Source organism: Vipera berus, assembly GCF_964194415.1.
Source record: "Vipera berus genome assembly, chromosome: 17".
Lineage (NCBI taxonomy): Eukaryota > Metazoa > Chordata > Lepidosauria > Squamata > Viperidae > Vipera > Vipera berus.
Window position 1 is genome coordinate 5,341,896 of NC_138220.1, and position 22,562 is coordinate 5,364,457.

The following is a 22,562-nucleotide window of genomic DNA, read 5'->3' on the forward strand; positions in this document are numbered from 1 at the left end:
AAAGGGGATGGAATGGTGTCTTTATTTTGCAAAATGGAACAAAGATGGAAGAGAAACAACGGCATGGAAGCGGAGGGCGCTCAGCCCCTCCTGGGGTTGGTCTGTGGCTTCCAGGCTGTCCATGAACGGAGGGGAGAAGACGTTTTCCCTCTTCTGGCCCATTCTCGGTCCAGAAACAGGCCCTCCAGTTGAGACTCGGCGACTCAGTGGCGCTCCGAGGGTGCCAGGCCCTCCAACGGGGATCCTGTGCTGCTCTGGCGGAGCCTCAGTCGGATTTCTCCTTCTCCTTCATGTGCAGGAAGACGATGCTGAACAGAAACAGGCCCACCATCATCGAGAAGGCGCTGGCGTAGTACGGAAAGGCGGAAGGGATGAAACGCTCGTACTGCGTATGCTGCAGCGGGCGGACGGACACCTGGCCAGGCGGGGAACAAGGCATTAGGACCAAGGCAATGGACTTTTTGCGACTCCACCTGGAAGGCGGCAAATTCCCAACCACTACAAACGGTGTCCGTAACTCGGCAACTCTCGCTCGGCTAGCAAATCTCCAAACCAGATTCTCCAAAAAGCCTCCAGCTGGGCCACAGAGACCAGCGCAGCTGTAATTCAGCACTCTGTCCGTCAGCCCTGCTACAGAGGCCGCCCTCAGAGAGCGGAGCCCTCCTCTGCCTGTCTTAGCTCCTGAGCAGACACAAGGACTCTCCTCCGCTAATTCAGCCGGCAAAATGTTCCGATGAGCGAGGAAGAGATGCGAGGCTCCACGGAAAAGCCGGCTGCTACGTCTAGGGCAAGCAAACTATCTAGCTGCTTCTCCAGAAAAGTCGGGCCTTTGCACATGCCCGTGCAAGCCCTGCGCAGCCAAGCCTTGATTTCTGAAGCCGCTTAAGTGTCTGCTCGGAGGGCAAGGAAAAGAACAAGAGTTACCTGTGTGGAAGAGTAGAGGTGGGTGTAGCCAAGACGGTTGTAGTCCACCTTGAACTGGAACACCCCGTAGACATCTGGCAGCTTGAACTGGACACTGTACTTTCCGCCTGGAAGCCAAGCACATTTCTGGCATCAGAGCAAGTCGAAGCTTGGAGTGTTTCTCAGCCCCCTTCTCCAGCCCGCTGCAGGTCTACAGCTGTGACAGGGGACCACAAGCTTGCTCTCCTGATAACCGCTCTACGTTCACAAGGCAGACATCCCTGATCAGTGATAAAAGCTGCTTATGTTTGGCAAGGGGCTTATAGACCCTCACCCCTCCGAATGCCGAATAATCAGAGATCTGCATGCAGCCGGCTGTTAAAAGTCTTGGATTTTTTCCCCTCTTTCTTAATGGACAGCGTGTGGATGAGTTGCTAACCCAGCACGAAGAACTGGTACCTCTGCATTGCTCGGCAAAAGCCGCCTCACCATTTTTCTTCAGGAAAGTCCTCACAAACGGGTCGATGCGGACAAACTCCAGCTGAATATCGTCACCATCAAAGGGGACCCATTTCCCATCGGACAGCTTTTCGATGACGATGCTGTACTCCTGCAAGACAGGGACCCGTCGCCGCGTGAAAAAAACAAAGAAAGCGTGAGAAACCCCGAAACCTCTGTGGCGGTGAAGATGCCAAGCTCTTACCACCAAGTCGGTGACGGTGTAGGCGCTTGGGGGCACCTTCTCGCCCACGCGATGGTGGGACACCTGTCCCACACGCAGCACCCCTTCCTCCTTGAAGACCCAGTGGGACAAGGCCATGGCCAGCTCGTAATTTCCAGTTTGGGGGTACCTGAAATAGAGACGTCGGAGCTCATGTTTTCTGCCACTGCGCTGGCACTCCTTTGCCCGGCTGGCCCACCGCGGGAGGATCCAGCTGGGGTAGGAGGATGGTGTGAAAAGAGGCTGGGCTGCATCTTGGGCAGCGACCGCAGGAAGGCCTTCTCGAAGGGCACCTCAAATTTATGCCGGCGGGCGTTCAAGCCACCAAATTTATACAAGCAGCAGGAACTGCCTGAAATTGTTTTGTCTCCTCCTCGCTGCAATTTCTAGATTGCTACCTACTGATTTTCCCATAGTATAAGGTGACCGTTTTGGAAGGGGGGGGGAAGATCGATGCTGCAAAGCCATCCTTGTCCTCGTCCAGAGTGTCAACCCTACAAAACCAACCCTGCCTTCTTGCCCTTCCCACAGCCCAGCTGACAAGAAGAGCCGCATGCCTTTGAGAGCCGGCTGCCGCCTTCTGCACCGACGATGTGAAAAAGGCATCGCTGAAGAAATCCAGAGAGCCGCTGAAGACCACGCGGGCGTTATTCCGGGCCTGCAGGCCGGCAATCAGGAGGGTGTTCTTTCCGACAGCGTGAGGGTACTTGAAAAGAGAAGTTGCTTTTTTTAACAATATCCTTTCAATATTTGAACATTCTTAATTGCATTCTTGTTTTTTATTCCTTTTTTAAAAAAAGAAAGAAGACGACTTAAGTTGTGCATAGATACATGCGCCAAACATCCTTCTCTTTTCAGGAAACCCTGAAATATGGATTCAAACCATGAGGTTGTCTGAAGGCTATCCAGAAGGAGAAAGCATTGCCCAACGATCAACCACCGACTAGCAGTTCTGAAGGAGGCTCAGCAGACACAGTTCAGGTGGGGCTAAAAAGGCGGGGGAGGAAGCGGGACCCAACCTCCAACTCTTTCCCATGGATCGGGAAGCACAATTCCCACATACCTGGGTGATAGGTTTGTCAGGAAAGAAAGAATACGAAGTCGAGGAGCCGGTGAGAATATCAAGAACCAAAGGGTTGTCAGGATCAGCCACCATCCTGGGAAGAAAACAGTTCGTGATTGGAAGTGGGCAGCGCTAGGGCGAGTGTCCCACTGGGTGGGTGCCAGGAGACACAGGACTTACCCAACTCCTCTGAAAAGAATGGGGTTATGCGGCTTCTTCCCCACAATCGTTGGAGCCTTAAGGAGGTTCTCAGAGTCTGCAACAATGAGGGTGTGCTGCAGAGGAACAAAAAAAAAGGCACCTACTAAACTTTCCTAGCAGGATTCTCACTCAGCGTTGCACATCTCTTGGGAGCAGGTGGATCATAAGAGCAGCAGCCAACTGGACCGGTCCTCTATCCTGCTTACCTGTCCCGGGTCAGAGACATCGTAGTTGTGATGGTCAATGACAGCTGTCTTTTCCTCATCAAATTCTATCCCGCATTCGCTTCCCAATTCTCGAAGGGGATCGCCTAAGGAAGATTAAAAAAAATCCCGTGTGTCCTTTGTACTAAAAGGTCTTACCTACCACTTCTAACATGCTGGGGAGAGACACTTGCAATAAATCCATGTGCCTTGTCAGAAAACACCAAAGAATTCTCGTCTTTTTTAGAATCTCACTTATTTCATAAAAAGACACAGAATTCTAGAACTACAAGGCCCGAGCAAGCGTAACTGTCTGTCTCCGAGCATTGCTGCAAAACAGAAGAGATGAATAATGATCGGTTACTGTTTTGAAGCTTTACTTCCCACAAACTGCTTAAAACCCAGTTGTTCTCCCAGACCTTAAGTAGGATGGACTTTCGCTGCTCGATTTTGGCCAGCCTTGAGATTGCAATGATAAAAACAATAAAGGGGGAAAAATATCTTTTTAAGTTGAAGACAATCTGCTCCGCTGCACCTGTTTCACTGACCGATATCTGAACTGGCAGCCACGAGGATGTTTCCACCCCCATCAATGAAAGCAGCAATGGTCTCCACGTTGATGTTGCCTCCAAAATCTGAAACACAGTGACCGGGTTAAATTTCTTGTCAGAAGGTCAACATTTTTACAGGAATACAGTATTCCAGCTAGCAAGTGTGCAACTGAACAAGACACGAAACCCTGACAAAGGAACAGCAGCTCTGGTGCTTCACTGAACTCTCTCAGCTCTGTCCATCACGTATTGTCATCGTGGCAAGAACAGAATAGAGCTGGAATGGACCTAGAGGTCTTCTAGTCCAGCCCCCTGCTCAAGCAGGAGAACCTAAACCATCTCAGACAAGTGATTGTCCAGTGATGGAGCGTCCACGATGTCTGAAGGCAAGCTGTTAATTGTCCTCACTGTTAGGAAGTTATCACCACCATCATCACGATTAATATTATTGTTAATTTTCATTTCAATTTGCAGTCTGGGACCGGTAAAAACTTAACAGTTCAAGTCCTAAACAAGGACCAAATAGCTATCAAGGTAACGACTGTGTATATGGGCAATTCCGTGTAAGGTGAGTTTTTTTTACAAATACTTCTTACTCAGGTATAAGAAGTTCAACATTCCCATATATGTAGGCAGCCCTTTGGGTATTGCTCCAAGGTATTACTATTGGCACAACCATTGATTTCTTCCTCCACAATCGCTCAACTTCAGTTTGCAAATCACAGTGTTATTACCATAACTACATTATTGTTACTACTTATTATTTTTATTATATAAAACTTTTATTCATAAAACATGAAACTCAAGTCAACTGAACACTCAAATTGACTTGCACTAATGGTTGACACGGGTTGCTGCCAACATCCTAGGTATCAACCAGGTATCTCCTTAAAATGTAAGATGTAATATTATTATTATTATTATTATTATTATTATTATTATTATTATTAATTCATTAAACATGAAACTCGGTCAACTGAACACTCAAATTGACTGGCGCTAATGGTTGACACGGGTTGCTACCAGCATCCTAGCTATCAACTAGGTACCTCCTTAAAATGTAAGATGTTCCGAGTAGCGGTTTTTTGTAGCTTTGCTGGAGTTATTGCAGGAAGCTGCAATTTCTTGATGTATTCTGCAAAGTCTTGGGACATAGTTCCCAGTGCCCCGACGACAATGGGTATCATCATCATTATTTATTTTTATTTATTTATTTTAATCCCATTTATATCCCGCCCTTCTCCGAAGACTCAGGGCGGCTTACAAGCTTAGCAGTAGCCTTCATTCTATGTATATGCCTGCTTGTTAGGGCTTTCACACACACCCCAAGCGGCATTATTACAAAGTCAGCTTAATTGCCCCCAACAATCTGGGTCCTCATTTTACCTACCTCGGAAGGATGGAAGGCTGAGTCAACCTTGAGCCTGGTGGGACTCGAACCTGCACTAATTGCAGGCAGCTGGTGTTGCTTAAGGAGGCATTAGCCCACTGCTCCACCAAGGCTCTTATTATACTATTATTACGCTATTATTATTCATTCTTCATTATTATCATTGCCATTACCATTATTATTAAATTTATTTCCCGTCTATCCCGCCTCGGGGCCCCTCATCGCTCACCCCCCCCCTGCAGGCACCGAGGGCAGAGCCTCAGAGCCCCTCCGAGGGGAAGGGAGAGCGACCCGCCTCACCTTCCACCGAGGGGGAGAAGATGACCAGGTTGTCGTAGAGGAACTCCCCGTACTTGATCAGGGACAGGCCGGGGTCGTCCGCCGTCCGGAAGGTCAGGTCAAAGCCTCGCTCTGCAGGGGCAAAGGAGAGTGAGGGAGGCCGCCGCCGCCGCGCCCTGTCCTGGTAGGGAGGTCCGGAGACCCCCACCACCTCCGCGGAGCTCCCTCGCCGCGTCCCCCGGCCGCCGGACCTGCCAGGCCGCGCAGGAAAAGCGAGTGCGTGTCCTTCAGGTTCATGTTCTCCAGCAGCACCAGCGTTCGCGGGCCGCCGCCGCCGCCGGGCGCCGCAGATACAGCCGCCGCCACGAGCCCTGTCGCCAAAATCAGCACCGCCGCCGCCATCTTCTCTCTTCCCTCGCTGGGTGCCCCGGAAGCGAAACCCACCTCCCCCCCCCAATCAGCTCACAGACGTCGGCCGGAGGAGGCGGGGCGAGCCCCGGCTAGCCAATGGAAGGAAGAGAGCAGGCGGGGCCTCCCCCTCCGCGTGAGCTAATGAGAAGGAGCCACCTCCGAGGCTCCGCCCCGCCCCTCGAAGGATCGAGTGCTCCGCGCTCGCTGCGCCAGGCGGACATCGCCACGCCCTTTCTGCTGCCAGGAGCCAATCGGCGCCCAGGCAGCGTAGGCCGGCCAATGGACCGCCGAAGGGAGCGAGCGTTACCGTAGTAACCGAGGCGCGCCCGGCTTTTCTTTCCGAGCGATCCTCTTCCGGGAAGAAAACGACGCGCAGACTTTGCATTTGAAATATAAATAAATATATATCTATATATATATATTTGCAGGCCGTCTCTATTACAAACGGTTTTGCGTCTGTTAAATATAAGCAATGCATCTTCACCACTGTACACAGCAGCCCAGAGAAAGCAATATACACTCCTCCAATAAATTACTCACATACAGGCATATATATATATATATATTCAGCTTCCCGTAAATAAAGAGCAGGGGGTGCATTGCTGTCCTCCAGCAGGGAGACACACAACAGCCACACTGCAGGGCTGGCCAGAAATCCAGGCTCCTGATCAAAGGAATGCATTCCCCCCCCACACACACAGGCTGGAGAATCGGCCAGGAGGGTCAGTATGGCACCCTCTCCAGCCACGCTGACCCCCAAACCTATTGGGAAATGGGCTGGCACTTCCTAGATGGGGTGGGGGCCCAGCCAAACCGTGCATCAGCCGTCCGATTCCAGCAGGGCCGACATCGCAGGAAGAAACCCTGAATTACGAGACGACGAGAGGAAGGGCACCTTTTGCGCACAAAGCCACAGAAAGGGTCACCAAGGATTCTGTCCTCTTCTGATGGCAGAAGCACTAGAAGGACCCAGCTAAGCATCCCTCCACCTCGTGCTGCACAGCCAGAGACCGACCGGCCCCAAACAGCCATGAGGACTTCCGACGAGTTTGCTCTTCTCCCCAGAGATCCTCGGCCGGACCGTCTTGCTCCTCATAACAATGGTTGATTCGTCCTGCACCCAAGGAGCAGAACAGGCCTGCACGAACACCGGAGTAATTGTCTAACAAGGCTTCCATACTGGGGAATTCTACATTCAAATGCTGTGGAGGAGGGGGAGGGGGGAAGGAGACAGAAAGAAAAAAAAGAAAAATATGAAAGACCGCATATACTTTTGATTCCAAGCACCCATGACAAAAGCTGCTATTGCTAAGTAAATCGGCACGAGGTACTGCAAGCAAAACAATGGCTAATTTAAAAGATTAGATAAAAACAGCAATGGAAACGTGGGCTTAATACCTTGCATAATCTTGAGTCTATGCCTCTTGTTTATACAATCCAGGATTGTATTAGCTTTTTTGGTTGCTGCTGCACACTGCTGGCTCGTGGTTAAGTGATCGTCCACTAGGACTCCGAGGTCCTTCTCACACTTACTGTTTTTAAAGCCGGCTCTTGCCCAATCTGTACTTGTACCTTTGATTTTTCCTACCTCAATGTAAAATTTTGCTTTTCTCCACACTGAAACCTTACCTGACCACATTGTCAGCTTTCCCAATTCTCTCACCTCAACTGAGTACTTTCCCAGCTGGCTGCGGTAAATTTGATATGGAACCACACCGCAGCGGGTCCTCACTGCCAGGCACCACTGATGGGTGGATCCTGACTCAGCAGACAGAAGGAAAGACCCCAGCACGTCATTCCTCAGCAGGGCCAGGCCGGCATTTCTGGAAGGCAGAGCGAAATGCAGGAAGCAGAGGGCAAAGCAGCAGGGGATCTTTGCAGCCTCGCCCAAAGGGCACTCAAGGACCCTGAAGCCCCCCCCCCCAAAAAAAAAACCCCTTCAGCAACCATCCACCGCCACGTGCACCAGCAAGTCCTAGGTCCACTGATAGGGTGGGCAGAACCGCCTACGAGGGCCTCAGAGCCATCCAGAGGGAGGCCCCCTCACCTGTTGATGCCCGCAAAGGACCACACACTCTCCCTCAGGTCGTTCTCGTTTTCTGGCAGATGAAGCAGGCTCCCTTTGCCGTCGCAGCTGGAAGAAACTGGAACCAAGGAAAGAAAGAGCCAGATTGAAGGGCTTCACGGATCACCCAGGTCGTCCCCTAATGTGGAAATGTAGCAACGGGCACACGGTGGTGGTTTCTGGCTCCGATCCGGCACCCATGCCCAGTTGCCATAGTTATTTCAACCTGTGACAATGCGTGGAAGATTCTTCCTCGTGGTGAGGAAGAAAAAACTAACCCGTCCTTTTCCCTTCGTGATTGTCAAGACTTTTATCCGTAATGCAGTGAAGCTTTGTGCCTCTTTCCTTGCTGGCTCTCTCCTCTTTCTACCTCCCCGGCTCCCCAAATACTCACATCCTTCCCAGGCTCCCTGCTGGGAGCCCACCTCAAACGTACAACCTCGGTAGGCCCCAGAACGGAGAATCTTGCTGCGAATCGCCTTCTTGCGCACCAGAATTGGAGAGCAATAGGGGTTTCCAGGACGGGCGCTGCCCACGCTGCCGCTGGTTTCCTCCAGGTCTAGCCTCTCTCTCTAAGGGCACAAGCAGAGCAGCTGCTGAGCAGGGCAGGCCGAGACTCCCCGGGGCCTGGTCCCAAACTGGAGACTGCTATGCTGCGTTTGGCCGATGCAAACTACCTCTGGGACGCTAAACAGCGGCTTGGGCTGTGAACGGAGCCTCAGCTCTCGAACCAGGGCTGGCTTGACCTTCAGGTAAAGCCTTAAGAGGCGCCCGAAAGCTGGACACGTCTCAAGGGACACACAGACACACCCCACCCAAGAGAGCAACCGCCGCTCTGGAAGTGGTGAGCTATGCAGATTCCCCAGGGGAGGCAGGAGAAGAGGCCGGGGCTCACCACGCTGACCGAGGAGCCAAATTCTGCGGGGCAGGGCAGCCTCCGGAAGGACACCAGGGCGTTGACGTTCTGGGAGACCTCCTCGGGGTTGAGGGACTCCCAGACCACCTGGCTATCCAGAGAGGCGCCCAGGAGCTTCCCGGAGTCTCGCTGGGCAGAGGCACCCAAGGAGGAGGAGGAGGAGGAAGAGGAGGACCAGTCCTGTTCTTCGGGGTGCAGGAGAAGGTAGCCCAGCTGGAAGAAGCGGCAGAGGAGATAGTGCAGCGCCTGGACCTGGCGGGGGGGAAACGGGAGGAGGCTGAGTGCCCGACCCATGTCTGGCTCGGAGCAGGACTTCGTTCCGGGCGCCCCACCATGGTGCAGCGGCTCCCCTGCCAGGCTGAAGCCTTCCACCGGCTCCTTGCCCCAGCCAGAGCCGCACCGAGGACGGACGGGCGGGCGGGCGGGCTCGGCGTCGCCCACGCACCTCTCCGGGCTGGCTGCCCACGAAAAGGTGGCAGAAGAGGCTGCCGCGGCCGCCGCGCGGGTTGCGGGCCAGGAAGGCGAACTGCCGGTCGGCGGGCCTGCAGGTGCTGTAGGCGAGGCGCTTGAGCGCGTGGGCCATGAGCAGCGGCGGCGGCGCCTGCGGGCGAGAGAGCAGCGCGGGTGGCTCAGCCTCCCCGACGGCCGGGGCTCAGCCGCCCACCCGCCCTCCGGCCGCTCGGAGGCGCGCCCCTACCTCGCCATCGCGGCCGAGCATCTTCAGACCCTGCAGGCAGAAGCGCAGGTGGACGGAGCGCCGGCGCGGACAGTCCTGTGTGGAGAGTGTTAGATGTTTTGTGCCAGCCATTGGCAGTTACCCAAAAAGGTCTTCAGATGGAAGCAAAGAGGCTTCTTTGCTTCCACTGATGAGTCAGGGGTCCCAGGCCCCTGCAGCCCCATTGGCGAGAGTGTTTTATGGTTAGGGAGGGGCTGAGACCCCCCATAAATACCTCTGCTCAGGGGCTGCTCTTTCGTCTTCTCTTTCTCTCTTGCATGCATTCTCTCTCTATCATACAAGCATGGATGCCTCCATGCCATATAGCTCTTTCTATATAATCTATCGATGAATAAAGCTTCATAATGATTGCATCTCTGCATCCTGCCTCTTTTACTTGGAAGCACCTTAAAGACCCATCGATCTCTCGTGAGTTCATCTCACAGAGAGGGGGGGAAAGAAAGGGCGAGAGGGACGGAGCGGGGAGGGAGGGGTCGGCTGCCGGTCTCCCCCCCACCACCACCACCCGGCCTCCCCCCCCCCACCACCCACCCGCCGGACCCTCCCCGCGCACCTTCAGCAGCTGCAGCCGCTGATGGACGGCTTGGCCCGCCCGGGGCAGGTCGGCGTCTTCCACGGCGAAGGAGCCCACGTACTGCGGCAGCGGAGGAGGAGGAGGAGGAGGAGGAAGGCGCGTCAGCCCTTGCCAGCCCGGCTCCCACGCGAGCCTCGCCCTGCCTGCCCCCAGCCTCACCTCGGCCGCTTTGGTCAGGGCCCGCCCGGCCCTCGGCTCCGCACCCCGCCCGGTCGGCTGCCTCTTCATGCCGCCCGGTCGGTCGGTCGGTCTGCCTGCCTGGCCACGAGAGGAGCCGCCGCCGCTCCGCGATCGCCCGTGGACGGACCTCAAATCCCCCCCCCCTTCTGCACCGCCCGGCCAATCAGGCTGGAGACAGCCAGACGAGACCCCGCCCCCTCTTCTTGCCCCCCCCCGCACACACACACACACACACTCCACCCCCCCCCCAAAAAAAACGACGCGCAAGCAAAGTGGGGAGGGGGTTCCGGAGTCTTTAAAAGCTTTTATTTCTGCAAAAGAAGGCGCGACCTTCGCAATCTGCGGCTCTACATTAGCGACCGGATCGTTCTCCGGGACGAAAAAAGGAGGGGGGGGGACCAAGGAGTGAAACGTTTCCTCCCCCCCCTTTTAAGGAAAAAAAAAACAGCTCAAAGGCCCCCTCCGAAGGAACGTGGGGCGGGGAGACTGGGGTGGGTGGGGGGCGACTAAGCTGAACAACAGAACACTCTTGACTGGGGAGAGGGGGGGGGGAAAGGCAGCCTTTGGTGCCCCCCACCCCACCCTCCGGAGAAGGGCTGGCTGGCTAGGAGGGGAGGGGGTGTCTTGGAGAACTAATTGGGGAAGGGGCCGGAGGAAAGGAGGGCCTGGCAGAGAGGGTGGGTGGGAGGGAGGGAAGGGGGTTCTGTTTCCACTTCTAAAAATATAAAAATCTTTCCAACCGGTTTTCAAAAGCCCCCCCCCCCCAATCCAAAGCCCAGTGCACCCTGTACAGATTATATATCCCCCATCTCCTTATTTAGAAAAAAAAAAAGAACAGCCCTGTGTTATAGGGGTGATGGGGATCGGAGGAGAAAGGAAGCCAGACTTTGGGGGGGGGGGGCGGGGAAGGTACAGCAGGAAGAGTCTGGGGGGGTCTACCTGCCATGCTAAGACCCAGAGGCTGGCTTGGGGGTGGGGTGGGGAAGTGCTGCGGTTCTCCACTGCTGGAGGGGGGGGCGGAAGGAGGGGGAGACAGAGGGTCGAAGCCTCTGAACTAAGTTACAAACGGGAGGGGGGGAGGGAGGGGGGCTGTACTTATAAAAGAAGGGGGCCCTAAGCGGTGCCCCTGCCTGCCCACCCGCCGACCGGGCTACTTTTTGGCCCTGAGCGACTTCCGCATGGTGGTCTTGCTCTTCTTCCCGGCAGGCTTCTTCCGGTCCCGTTTGGCGCTGGCGGCGGCGGCTGCCGCTGCTGCGGCCGCAGCGGCCGGCTTCTTGAGGGCCAGGCTGGCGGTGCTGGAGAGACTCTTGACCGCCGGCCGGGCGGGCACGCCCTTGGCTTTCTTGGCCTTGGCGGGCGGAGGCGGGGGCGGCTTGGCTTTCCCACGGTGGGCCAGGGGTGCCTTCTTTCGGGGGGTGGGCTTGACCTCCCGTCGCTTCGCCAGGGGAGGGGCCCTGTTCCGGGCTTTGGGTGGGGGCCGCTTTGGCATCCTGCCCAGGGGGGAGCAGAAAAATCACCAAACGACAAGGCATCCCCTTCTGCCGGTCAGTCAGCCCCTTTCCCATAACGGCCACAGACCCCTGACCCAGCATTTATGGGGCACCATTCGAACCCCGCCCCCCGCCGTACCTCTTCTTCGGAGGAGGAGGCTCATCTTCCTCCTCTTCTTCTTCCTCCTCCTCGTCATCTGTCTCCTCCTCATCCTCCTCTTCCTCGTCCTCCTCTTCCTCCTTGTCCTCCTTCTGTTTCTCAGGGAACAGAATGCCGGGGCTGCGGGGAGAGGGGGGGAAGGTCACCCCAAGGAAGAGCCCATCCTGGCTAGCAGCCAAGGAATCAGCAGGCTGTTGAGGCCCCCAGCAGCCCCCCCTTCCCCCAGCCAGGCACACAAGGGATCTGGCGGCTGGGGGGGGGAATGGTTAGGGTGCCCCAGGGCAAGGCCCCGGCCGGCCAAGACTGACCTCGGGTAGTAGGGGAAACACAGCTGGAAGGTGCCGCTGAAGCCCTTGCCGGAGATTTGCTCCATCCAGCCGTACTTCTCGCACTTCTGCAGAGTCCTCTTCAGGAGGTGAACTACAGGGGGCAGAGAAAGCGGTATTCAGGGGGGTGGGGTGGGGTGGGGTCATCCGCCAGCTTGACCCCGCCCAATCCAGAAAGGCAGAGCTCCAAAAGGGGTCCCCGAAAGTCCACTCCAGAGGGGCCCCGGGCCGAGCCTCCAAATCTAAGGCAGAGCCGGACAAACTGGGGGGCAATCAGAATGCCCCCCCGCACGCCCAAGGGAATGGGGAAACCGTGCGCTGAACTCTGCCGTCCCCAGGATTTGCCTGGCCCAAAGGGAGAAGACCCAAAGACACCCCCCCGCCCATCCTGGAGGACGGACTGCTGGAGGCTGCTTCCCTGGGTGGGCGGAGAGTGGCGGCCGAGCGCCTGCCCCCCCGGCGGCGCTGCGTTGGTCCTACCCTGCAGGCTGGAGTTTGTGCCCGGGTGCTTCTCCAGGACGTATTTCTTGAGAGCGGTGGTGGAGCAGGTCTTGGGCTCGTTCATGGCTGCGATGGCGGAGAGGATCGCGTCCTCCATCAGGCTTCCGCCCAGCAGCGGCTTCTCCCCTGACTTCTTCAGCTGGTGTGCACACAAGGAGGAGGATTGGGCGTCTTGTGCAAGAGGAGAGAGAGGGAAAGAGAGAGAGAGAGCGCCACCCAGCCCAGCCCAGCCCTGACTCCCAGGGAAGCCTCTCTTACCCACCTGGAAGGTGCCCGAAGCCCCCTTGCCCGTGATCTGCTCCAACTGGCCCTTCTCCACTGCCCGCTGCAGGGCGTTCTTCAGCAGCTGGGGCCTAAGGGGGAAGAAGCCGTAGAGAAGCCGCCTGGCTGGCTGGTCTGCAAAAGGGCAGGGCAGGGCAGGTTCCCCCGCCCCCTGCCGCTCAGGGGTGCTCCTCCCTCCCCCCTTTCTTGGCCACGTTCATGCCCGCTTCCGGCCGCCTTACCGGATGTCCACCTTCAGCTTGGGGTAATATTGGGAGACGTATTTTTTGATCAGGCTGTAGGAGGCCTCCTTGGGCTCGCAGAGGCGAGTAAAGGCCAGCGGGAGAACGTCCTCCAGCTTCACGTGCTGCTCTGCGCTGGAGGCCGACAAGCTCCTCTGGAAGGAAAAGGAGGCGCAAGGGCTGAGGCTCCATCCCGGGGCCCCGGGAGGCTGGCAAGCTGTTCAGGGGTCCAAGGTGGGGCTTAAGGCCTCTTCCGTCAAGTCAGAGGCTGCGAGGGGCCGTGGTGCCCTCTCTTCCTCCAGCACCCTGCACCTGTGGAACTTCTGCCTTCCTCAGGGCCTTTAGAAGAAGACACACACCCCACCCCCCGCCGCCCTGAGGGAAGCAGAACAGCCCTGCTGGCTCAGACTCCGGAGGCTCCGGGGCAAACTCCGCCGGACTTACCTTCCGATCTCTGGACTTGGAGGCTGCTTTCCCTGAGTTGGGGGCCACCACAAAGCTTCCAGACGCTCCTTTCCCTTTCACCTGTCCCAGAAAAAGTGGTGGGGAGGGTCAGGCTGGAAGCAAAACCTACTGCACAACGCAAAGGGTGTCCAACATTCCCCCCCTCCCCAAGTTGATGAAGCAAAGGGGAGGGGGAAAACATGGGCTTTGCATAGATGCTTATATGACTTGGCTGAGTCTGCTTGGGAGACGAGAGAATAGGAATAGGAATATAGAATAGAATAGAATAGGATAGAATAGAATAGAAAATCTGGAATAGAATAGAATAGAATAGAATAGAATAGAATAGAATAGAATAGAATAGAATAAATAGAATAATAGGAGGAATGAAGAATAGAATAAATAGAATAGAATAGAATAGAATAGAATAGAATAGAATAGAATAGAATAGAATAGAATAAATAGAATAATAGGAGGAATGAAGAATAGAATAAATAGAATAGAATAGAATAGAATAGAATAGAATAGAATAGACAGATTGTAGAATAGAATAGAATAGACAGATTGTAGAATAGAATAGAATAGAATAGAATAGAATAGACAGATTGTAGAATAGAATAGAATAGACAGATTGTAGAATAGAATAGAATAGAATAGAATAGAATAGAATAGAATAGAATAGAATAGACAGATTGTAGAATAGAATAGAATAGAATAGAATAGAATAGAATAGAATAGACAGATTGTAGAATAGAATAGACAGATTGTAGAATAGAATAGAATAGAATAGAATAGAATAGACAGATTGTAGAATAGAATAGACAGATTGTAGAATAGAATAGAATAGAATAGAATAGAATAGAATAGAATAGAATAGAATAGAATAGAATAGAATAGAATAGGAATAAATAATGGAACAGAATAGGAATAAAAATAATAGAATAGAATAGGAATAGAGAATAGAATAGAGAATAAAATAGAACTAGAATAGGAATAGAATAGAATAGAATGAGGAAAGAAAAATAGAATAGAATAGGAAATGGAATAGAGAATAGAATAGAATAGAATAGAGAATAGAACAGAACAGAGAACAGAACAGAATAGAATAGGAATAGAGAAGAGAATAGAGAAGAGAATAGAAACAGAATAGAATGAAAAAAGAACAGAACAGAATAGGAAATGGAATAGAGAATAAAACAGAATAGAGAACAGAACAGAACAGAATAGTAGAATAACTTTGTCACTTTAAATGTACACTAATCAGCATACATTAAAATGAGATTTCATCCCAATGCCCAGGCAGGAGTTGCTGGGGGGGGGGAGGGTGGGCGAGGCACAGTCCTACCCCAAACGCCGGAGGGACTTTCCGAATTGCCCCCCAGCTATAAACGCCAGCAGCCTTGAAGGGCAGGCCAGGTCTCCAGCTCAAAGGGCCCCCCCACCGGGTAGCTGGCGGGCACCCTGTGCTTACCTGCCGTATGACCCCCCGCTCGAGTTCCCTCTTCAAGGCCTGCTTCAGGAGGTACCCCCTCCGCTCCAGGTCCAGCGAGGGGTACCTGCTGATGATGTACTTTCGGATGGCGACCACCGAGGCACCCCCTTTCTGATAGCACGCCTGGGAGGGCGAGAAGGACGTCGTGGGCAGGTCTCCCCTGGCATCGGTCTGGGCAGCCAAAGGGTTAAGAGGTCTTTCCGTCCCGTTTCCCCCCCCTCCCTGCTGCCTCCCCACCAATCCTTCCCTCCCTCACTTTGATGGCTTCGATCAAAATGGCGTCCATCTTGGGCCGAGAGGAAGCGGCCATCTGCGTCTGCTTCTGCGCCCGGGCTAACTGGTTGGCCGAAAGAGTAGCCCAGGCGGGGATGGTCTTTTTCACCTTTTTCTCCTTCTCCTTCGCTGGATCCTTCTCCCTGCGCGGACGGGGAAAAGAGGTGAGGGGGCCTGGAGGCAGACACGAGCCGACAGCTGCCTTTCTCCAAGACCTGTGTCCCCACAGTGCACGCCCCCCCTCTCCTGTCCGAGGGCCACAACTAGGGCCAGCGAAGGTAGGCTAGCACGTGCCCCAGTTGCTGCTCAGCCGGTTGGCAAACCTGTGCCGCTTGCTGCCAGGGTGGGTCGGTCCCCTATCCCAACAGGAAGAAATGAGGTGCCACCCAGTGCCCACGGCCGAGGGGGGGGTTCTGAACCTCTGAGCCCCCATGCCAACCAGCTGGATAACGGGTGGGTGGGTGGGTTGCATTATAGGGGCAGCAAGCACACGGTGGACACTGGGTCCTTACTAGCAAGGGGCCATGGCCGTCTTCTTAGCAGCCCCCCTGTTCTTTCCCCCCACCCCGCACCCCACTTCTTACTCCTTCTTGGCTTCCTCGGCAGGCTTCAGCTCTGCCTTCTCCTCCTCCTCCTCCGGCTCCTTCGGCTGCTCGGTCCCACCGGGGGGAGCCAGGGGGGCCTGGTTCTCTGGCTCCTCCACGGTGGAGGCCGATTCTTCTGAGCTGACATCCGGCTCTGAAGGGGGAAAGGGAGAAAAGAGGGCAAGCAGTGGCACACAAGCAGCCGGGCCGGGTGGGCAGGCACAGCCGCTGGGGAAGAGCGCAAGGGCCAAGCTTCCTCTGCAGAGATCCTGCAAAGTCTGGGCTCGGCAACTCCTCCGATTAAATGAGGTTGGGTGGGGGGGATGAGAGACACCCCCCCCTCTTGCTGGAGAGCTGCATTCCCCCTCCTGCCCTCTGGCTCCCCCTGCTTTGTCCTAAAGCTGCAACTCTACAGCTTCCGCTGTTAAAAAGCCTCCGCGCCCAGACTGGGGCTGCCTCCTAGCTCGACCCAGCGCTAGCAAATGTTGACTAGCTGGGCTCCTGTTTAACAAGCCTCGGATCAGACGTAACAGCAAAGTCACGCCATAAGAAGGAAGCTCAGAGCTTGGGGAGCCGGGCTCAGCGCAACCATCTTTGGTGTCAGACCTAGCCCGGTCTGATCCCTTAGGCAAGTAAAACTCGCATTGGAAGCGAAAAGACACTTTTACTAAGAGATGCTGACGGCAGGTGACTCAAGCAGACTCTTAAAAATTCCCATGTTTCAATACACAACTAAAACCCCTAGTTTCCAGCCCTCCTCCTTCCACGGTCCAGCTGGGCGCAGTCAATCCAGCACCTTCGCCATTGTTATCAGAAACTCCCAAAGTGTTTTGGCCGGTCAAATTCCACCCTGGGAGCAAACAGCCTTGAAGACCGGCCAGTGGGAACTGGATTCCTGACTGCTCTATTCTTCCTTAACTGTCAATCCATCCACCCCTCCCTAATTCTCATAATAAAAGCATGCAGCTTTTTATGGCCCATTTGTTCCTCCTCTCCCTTCCTCCATACAATGGCAGAACAGACCCGGCAAGGTGGTAGCCGAGCTGCTGAAGCTGGTGGATCTGACATTTTGGCTCAGGCTAATCGGGGCCTGCTCGATAAACAAACAGCCAAGAGAACACAGTCAACTTAATTGAGCGGGGTGGCATAATTAATTAATTAATTAAAATGGGGGTATCTTTTTTGGCCTCTTTTAAGTGGTACAAGAGGGACGCGGTGGCTCAGTGGGTTAGGACGCTGAGCTTGTCGATCAGAAGGTCGGCAGTTTGGTGGGTCAAATCCCGAGTGCCGCGTAGCAGAGTGAGCGCCTGTTACTCGTCCCAGCTTCTGCCAACCTAGCAGTTCGAAAGCACGTAAAAAATGCAAGTAGAAAAACAGGGACCGCTCCGGTGGGAAGGTAACAGCGTTCCGTGCGCCTTTGGCGTCTAGTCATGCCAGCCACACGACCACGGAGACGTCCTCGGACAAGCACTGGGTCTTCGGCTTGGAAACGGAGATGAGCCCTAGAGTCGGAAATGACTAGCACGCATGTGCGGGGGAACCTTTACCTTTACTAAGTGCTACAAATATCCTGAAAGACACTCACCTGCTTCTCACCGGAGCCAATCTCTGCGGTGCCTTAAGGAGGCTCAGCATGGTAATCTCTCCCCCCCCCCCCCGCAGTGGTCAAGGTGAGACTTGAGAAAAAAGGAAAGAAAAAAACAAAAACAAACTCTTTACCTGGTTTGGCCTCCTCAGCTTCAGCAGGCTTGCTTTTGGGAGGAGTTTCCCGAGAAGCGTTCACCACCCGGCGGATCGGCATGGCTCCGTCTTCAAATGTCTGGGAAGGATAGCAGAGCATCAGGAGAGGCCCGGTAAAGGAGACCCCCCCCCACAGGCTGAGAAACCCACCCACCCTCACCGCCACCTCTCCTGTGAGCAACTTGCCCATCCTAGAAGAGAGGCGACTGTGCTTGGGGGGGTTCCAGCTTTCTGCTTCCACTTAACAAGTGTCACAAGTGTTTTGCTCCAGCTCAGAATGACACATGGGTGAGGGCGGGGGGGGGGGAAGAGGGGGAGGGGAAGCACTGTGGAAGCAGGAAAGGAAGGGGGGAGGGGGTTTCCAACACCTGGGAAGGAAGGAAGGATGGATCCCAGCTGTGATTCCTAGAAGCAGGGGGAAGAAAGAGCACGGGGGCCCTTGCAAGGGCCAATCCGAGGGCAGGCGTGGAGGGGGGGTGTCAGCCCCTACCTCACTCAACTTGTCCAGGGGAGCTCCTGTTAAGAGTGGAACTGCCTTACGGTGTGCGGGATCGGCTTCACACAGCTCAGTCGCCATTTAAATTTAATGTCTAGCCTCAACGGGAGGAGGGTAACACTTTGGAAGCCCCAGGGCTTAACCTCAAAGGGAAGGAGGACTTCCTAACAGAAGTGCAAAAAAGATTCGGTGTGAAGGTGGTTATCCAGAACAAGGAAACAGAAATCTTTAGCCAAAATTTAGTTCCCTTTCACGCGGCAGAGTTATAACAATTTAAAAAAAACAAACCAAAACCTCAAAGCAGTCAGAGAAGAAGGCGGCCGCGAGCGGGTCCCTTTGGCTGTTAACTTAGCTAAGCTGAAACCGCCTCCAAGAACCGCCCGCCTCGCTAGCAAGGTAGGACACGGTGCAAAGGAGCTCCCAAGATTCAACACAGCAAGCAAGGGGGCGGCACACAGGTGCACCTCCCTACAGAGAAGACCAAGCGGGGACTTCGCAAGCAGCAGCTAAAGGCAGGCAAGTTCCAACTAGGAATGCACTCATAACGCCAGAGGGATGCAGGCCTCACCCGATGCTCAAACGGGAGCTAAGCGAAAGCGGACAAAAACCACAATTGTTGCCCACCAACTGTACCGGGGGGGGGCGGGCGAGAGTTTTAAAAATAACCCCAAAGTACTCCATCATCTGGCACCATCTCCTCTGCCCACCCAGTCGAGACTCCAAAGACATCCTTTGATAAACAACAGACTGGCTTTGCTTCGAGGGGAGAGAGTAGGACGGCAGAGTAAAATGGGTAGACCGTCTATTGGCTTAGGTGAAATATGAAAAAAAATTTCTTTCTGGGTACTGTGCTGAAAGAAGGGACGATTATTCAGGATTACAACTCTGGGAAAGATTGTAGAGGCTGCCTGCCTCTTCCAATTCTTCTCAAAAGCGGAAGAATCGATGTGAGCAGGATGGACTTTTTTTAAAAAAATAAATCAATGAAATGTCCAGGTTTCCAGGATTGGATTCCTTTTTTAAAAAAAAAACACAAGGAAAAAACAACTGGCAAAAACTCAACATAATAATCTGTTTGCGCTCCCTTTCAAGGGGGGGGGAGTCCATTTATTTTGAGGGGGGAAAAAACATAATGTAACTTTAAAATTTATACCCGATTTCTCCTTACAGTATCTCTGTTTCTAACACAGACAGTATTTCCATCGCTTAGCATCAGCGCAAGGCACACTGAACAGAGCAATAATGCAATTTAGTCTGACTGCACAAGGCCGAGCTGCAAAGGTTTATTTTTCGACAGCGTGCCCAAAACCCCCCACTCCCTTCTGCATAACGCAGGCAGACTATTTAGGCCTGGAAAGAAAACTAGAAGCAGTTCCCACACTTTGTCCCGCGTCAACAAATCCACCCACAGAGACAGGCAGCAACTTCTTTTTCTTCACACACACACACACCCAGACACAGACAAGTCACACAACAGCGTGGTATCTTTTCCCAAAAGGATCCCGGGACCAAATCGTGTGCAGCGCTCAGCCGATAGGGATTCTAAAGCTACAGGGACGACACACGTTTGAATCCTCTCACAGAAGCCCGAGCATATAGGTTGGTTGTATAAGATGGTGAGGTCAGATAAGATAACCTTTATTGTCATTTTTTTTTTACTGTGGGCACAACGTCCCATCCAAAATGAAATTTAGTTGCCCGCTCTCAAAAGTGGAACGCATACATGACACACACCTAACCACACTATATACACATAGGCATAGACCCACACCCCTACATATACATAACAAATAAATATTAAATATTAAGCACTGTCCATCTTGAATATATAACAGAAGGAGGAAGCCTGAGAGTTCACAAGGTTAATGATGTATGGAATGCAAACTATGGCTGAATCTGGATGTTCTGCTGCAGATACCAGGTTGTGAGGAAGGTGGCATAAAATAAATATAAAATATAAGAGCTAACTCCTGTCTGGAAGCCTTGGGGAGGCAATTATTTCTGCAAAGGTTGCGTGGCATCCGGCTCACATTCCTGGCTGGGCAGCCCAAAGCCATAAGGAGTTGAATTGTCACTGTCACATACACACAGACACACACACACACACACACACACACACACACACACAGAGAGAGAGAGAAAGAGAAAGAGAGAGACAAACATTCCTGGCTGGGCAGTCCAAAGCCATAAGGAGTTGAATTGTCACTGTCACAGACAGACACACACACAGACACACAAACATTCCTGGCTGGGCAGTCCAAAGCCATAAGGAGTTGAATTGTCACTGTCACAGACACACACACACACACATAAACATTACTGGCTGGGTAGCCCAAAGTGATAAGGAGTTGAATTGTCACTGTCTCTCTCTCTCTCTCTCTCACACACACACACACACACAAACAAACATTCCTGGCTGGGTAGCCCAAAGCAAAAAGGAGTTGAATTGTCACTGTCTCACACACACACACACACACACACACACACACACACACACACAAACAAACATTCCTGGCTGGGTAGCCCAAAGCAAAAAGGAGTTGAATTGTCACTGTCTCACACACACACACACACACACACACAAACAAACATTCCAGGCTGGGTAGCCCAAAGCCATAAGGAGTTGAATTGTCACTGTCTCACACACACACACACACACACACACACACACACACACACACACACAAACATTCCTGGCTGGGCAGCCCAAAGCCATAAGGAGCTGAACTGTCACTCAAACACACACACACACGACACACACACACTACGAGCAGCATCTTCCACCAGGAATCCAGGCCTCTGCGGGGCCGCTGCTCCAGGCCAGCTCCAGGCAGAAGCCCCGTCGCTTCCCCGAGGCTCAGCGCGGCTTCCCCGCATAGCGACCGCCCAGAGCCTCCCTCCCTGCGTGGAAGCAATGGCTCCCAACGCTGCAACGGGAAAGCCCCCCCCCCGGCCTCGGAGCAAGGCCTCTTCTTCTCGGCTGCCGCCGGGGCCCGCGAACCGCGCCGGGGCCGGCCTGGAGGCGGGGGAGGGGGGGGCGGGAGGGAAGCGGGCCGCTCTGGCGGGAAGTGGGGGCCGTGGGGGGCATTTCCGGGGCAAGCGCCGCCAAACGGGAGGCCCGGCGGCGCGCTCGGCCCGCGGCCCCGCCCTCCGAGGCCGCCGCTCACTCACCGCGCCTGCGGGGCCCGGGCTGGGCTGAGCTGAGGCGCACAAAGCGGGGCGGCAGCAGCGGCGGCGGCGGCGGCAGCAGCCAAGGCTCCCCTCCCCCACACAAGCAGAACGGCGGAAGTCCCGGCGGCGACAGGTAGGAAAAGGCGGGCTCGTCGCGGCGAAGGACCAATAGCCGCCCGCGGGGTGGGGGTGGGGGCGAGCCAGAAGTCGCTCTTTCTCTCTCTCCCCCTACTACACCGCGCAGACGCCAAGAGCAGTCTCCTCCTTCCCGCATGCGCGCGGCGTCCTCGCCGATTGGGGGGGAACTCTGCGCACGCGCGCGATTCCCTCTCTTTCTTTTCTCTCTCTCGTCTCCCCCCGCCCCGCCCGTCAGGCAAAAAAAAAAATGTTTTCCCGGCAGGGGGCGGGGCTAGCGGAAGAGAGCGGATTGGCCCTGGAAAGCGCGGTGGGCGGGAAAAGAAAGGGCGCGCCCGCGCTGAGCCGGCCCCGCCCCCGAGGGTGCCGCCAATGTACGGGCGGAAGCGGCTCCCCGGAAGAAGCCGGTGGGCGCGGCGGGTTATTTCGCAGCCCCAATTCTTCCAGGGGTCTTCAAACTCGGCCCTTTTATGACTCATGGACTTCAATTCCCAGAATTTCTCAGCCAGTGTGCCTGGCTGAGGAATTCTGGGAGTTGAAGTCCATGAGTCATAAAAGGGCCGAGTTTGAAGACCTCCAATACAAAAATAAATTTTATTTTATTTTTAAAAAAAAGCATTATACTCGGATGTGTATATATTTTACGCTCCGCCGGCCCCCCTCCCCACCCCCAGATCCTTGTAAGGGGCTTCCCCAAGACCGGGAGGGTCTTCAAACTTGGCCCTTTTGTGACTCGGGGACTTCAACTCCCAGAATTCCTCAAAAGAGAGAGACACGCGGGCTGAGGAATTCTGGGAGTTGAAGTCCAGGAGCCACAAAAGGGCCAAGTTTGAAGACCCCTGCCCAACACAGCGGTGCTGTTTTCCCAGGGAGGCTGGCACCCGCTGGGCGATCGTGAGCTGTCTGCTGGGTTACCCGACTTGGAAGCCTCACCGGTTCCCTGTTGCACCTGGAAAAGCAGCCCCCCACCATCACCACAATCCAACCCCAAGTTGTGTGTCTATACACACACACACGCACTCACACACACACACAAAAACACCACCACAAGAGC

At 54.3% G+C, this 22,562-nt stretch overlaps 2 protein-coding genes across 8 annotated transcripts; both read right to left on the reverse strand.

Annotated features, from left to right (window-relative positions):
- On the reverse strand, window positions 1–5,772 carry DDOST (dolichyl-diphosphooligosaccharide--protein glycosyltransferase non-catalytic subunit). The gene is made up of 11 exons (XM_081341566.1): window positions 5,563–5,772; window positions 5,333–5,443; window positions 3,640–3,726; window positions 3,095–3,198; window positions 2,868–2,962; window positions 2,688–2,781; window positions 2,182–2,330; window positions 1,607–1,754; window positions 1,393–1,513; window positions 925–1,031; window positions 1–415 (listed from the first exon to the last, which is right to left on the reverse strand). The coding sequence occupies exons 1-11, from the start codon at window positions 5,711–5,713 to the stop codon at window positions 266–268; spliced, it is 1,317 nt and encodes a 438-aa protein (XP_081197692.1). The 5' UTR covers window positions 5,714–5,772; the 3' UTR covers window positions 1–265.
- A 334-nt stretch (window positions 5,773–6,106) lies between these two features.
- On the reverse strand, window positions 6,107–21,618 carry HP1BP3 (heterochromatin protein 1 binding protein 3). 7 transcript variants are annotated; one of them, XM_081341560.1, is made up of 14 exons: window positions 21,374–21,618; window positions 18,197–18,366; window positions 17,686–17,785; window positions 15,967–16,120; window positions 15,366–15,525; window positions 15,089–15,232; window positions 13,618–13,698; window positions 13,174–13,328; window positions 12,933–13,023; window positions 12,650–12,809; window positions 12,152–12,263; window positions 11,823–11,963; window positions 8,683–8,955; window positions 8,226–8,359 (listed from the first exon to the last, which is right to left on the reverse strand). In XM_081341560.1, coding segments are annotated over exons 2-14 (1,659 nt in total). In that variant the 5' UTR covers window positions 18,284–18,366; window positions 21,374–21,618; the 3' UTR covers window positions 8,226–8,358. The 7 variants fall into 7 exon arrangements, with proteins under 7 accessions (XP_081197690.1, XP_081197686.1, XP_081197689.1 ...); XM_081341563.1 differs by lacking the exon at window positions 8,226–8,359 and adding an exon at window positions 9,401–9,475 and having other exon boundaries at window positions 8,870–8,955; window positions 21,374–21,617; XM_081341562.1 differs by lacking the exons at window positions 8,226–8,359; window positions 8,683–8,955 and adding exons at window positions 9,179–9,304; window positions 9,401–9,475 and having other exon boundaries at window positions 21,374–21,617.
- Window positions 21,619–22,562: the final 944 nt, after the last annotated feature.

What these genes read in the sequence shown, in the direction of transcription:
- DDOST (XM_081341566.1), bottom strand. Translation starts at nt 5,713, where the DNA reads ATGGCGGCGGCGGTGCTGATTTTGGCGACAGGGCTCGTGGCGGCGGCT. An exon ending in CTTCTCCCCCTCGGTGGAAG is followed by an intron (nt 3,727 to 5,332) that starts GTGAGGCGGGTC and finishes ACTGTGTTTCAG; the next exon opens with ATTTTGGAGGCAACATCAAC. An exon ending in GGCTGCCAGTTCAGATATCG is followed by an intron (nt 3,199 to 3,639) that starts GTCAGTGAAACA and finishes AATCTTCCTTAG; the next exon opens with GCGATCCCCTTCGAGAATTG.
- HP1BP3 (XM_081341559.1), bottom strand. Translation starts at nt 18,283, where the DNA reads ATGGCGACTGAGCTGTGTGAAGCCGATCCCGCACACCGTAAGGCAGTT. An exon ending in CCCTGGACAAGTTGAGTGAG is followed by an intron (nt 17,786 to 18,196) that starts GTAGGGGCTGAC and finishes TATCCTTCCCAG; the next exon opens with ACATTTGAAGACGGAGCCAT. An exon ending in AGCGGGGGGTCATACGGCAG is followed by an intron (nt 13,699 to 15,088) that starts GTAAGCACAGGG and finishes TTTCTGGGACAG; the next exon opens with GTGAAAGGGAAAGGAGCGTC.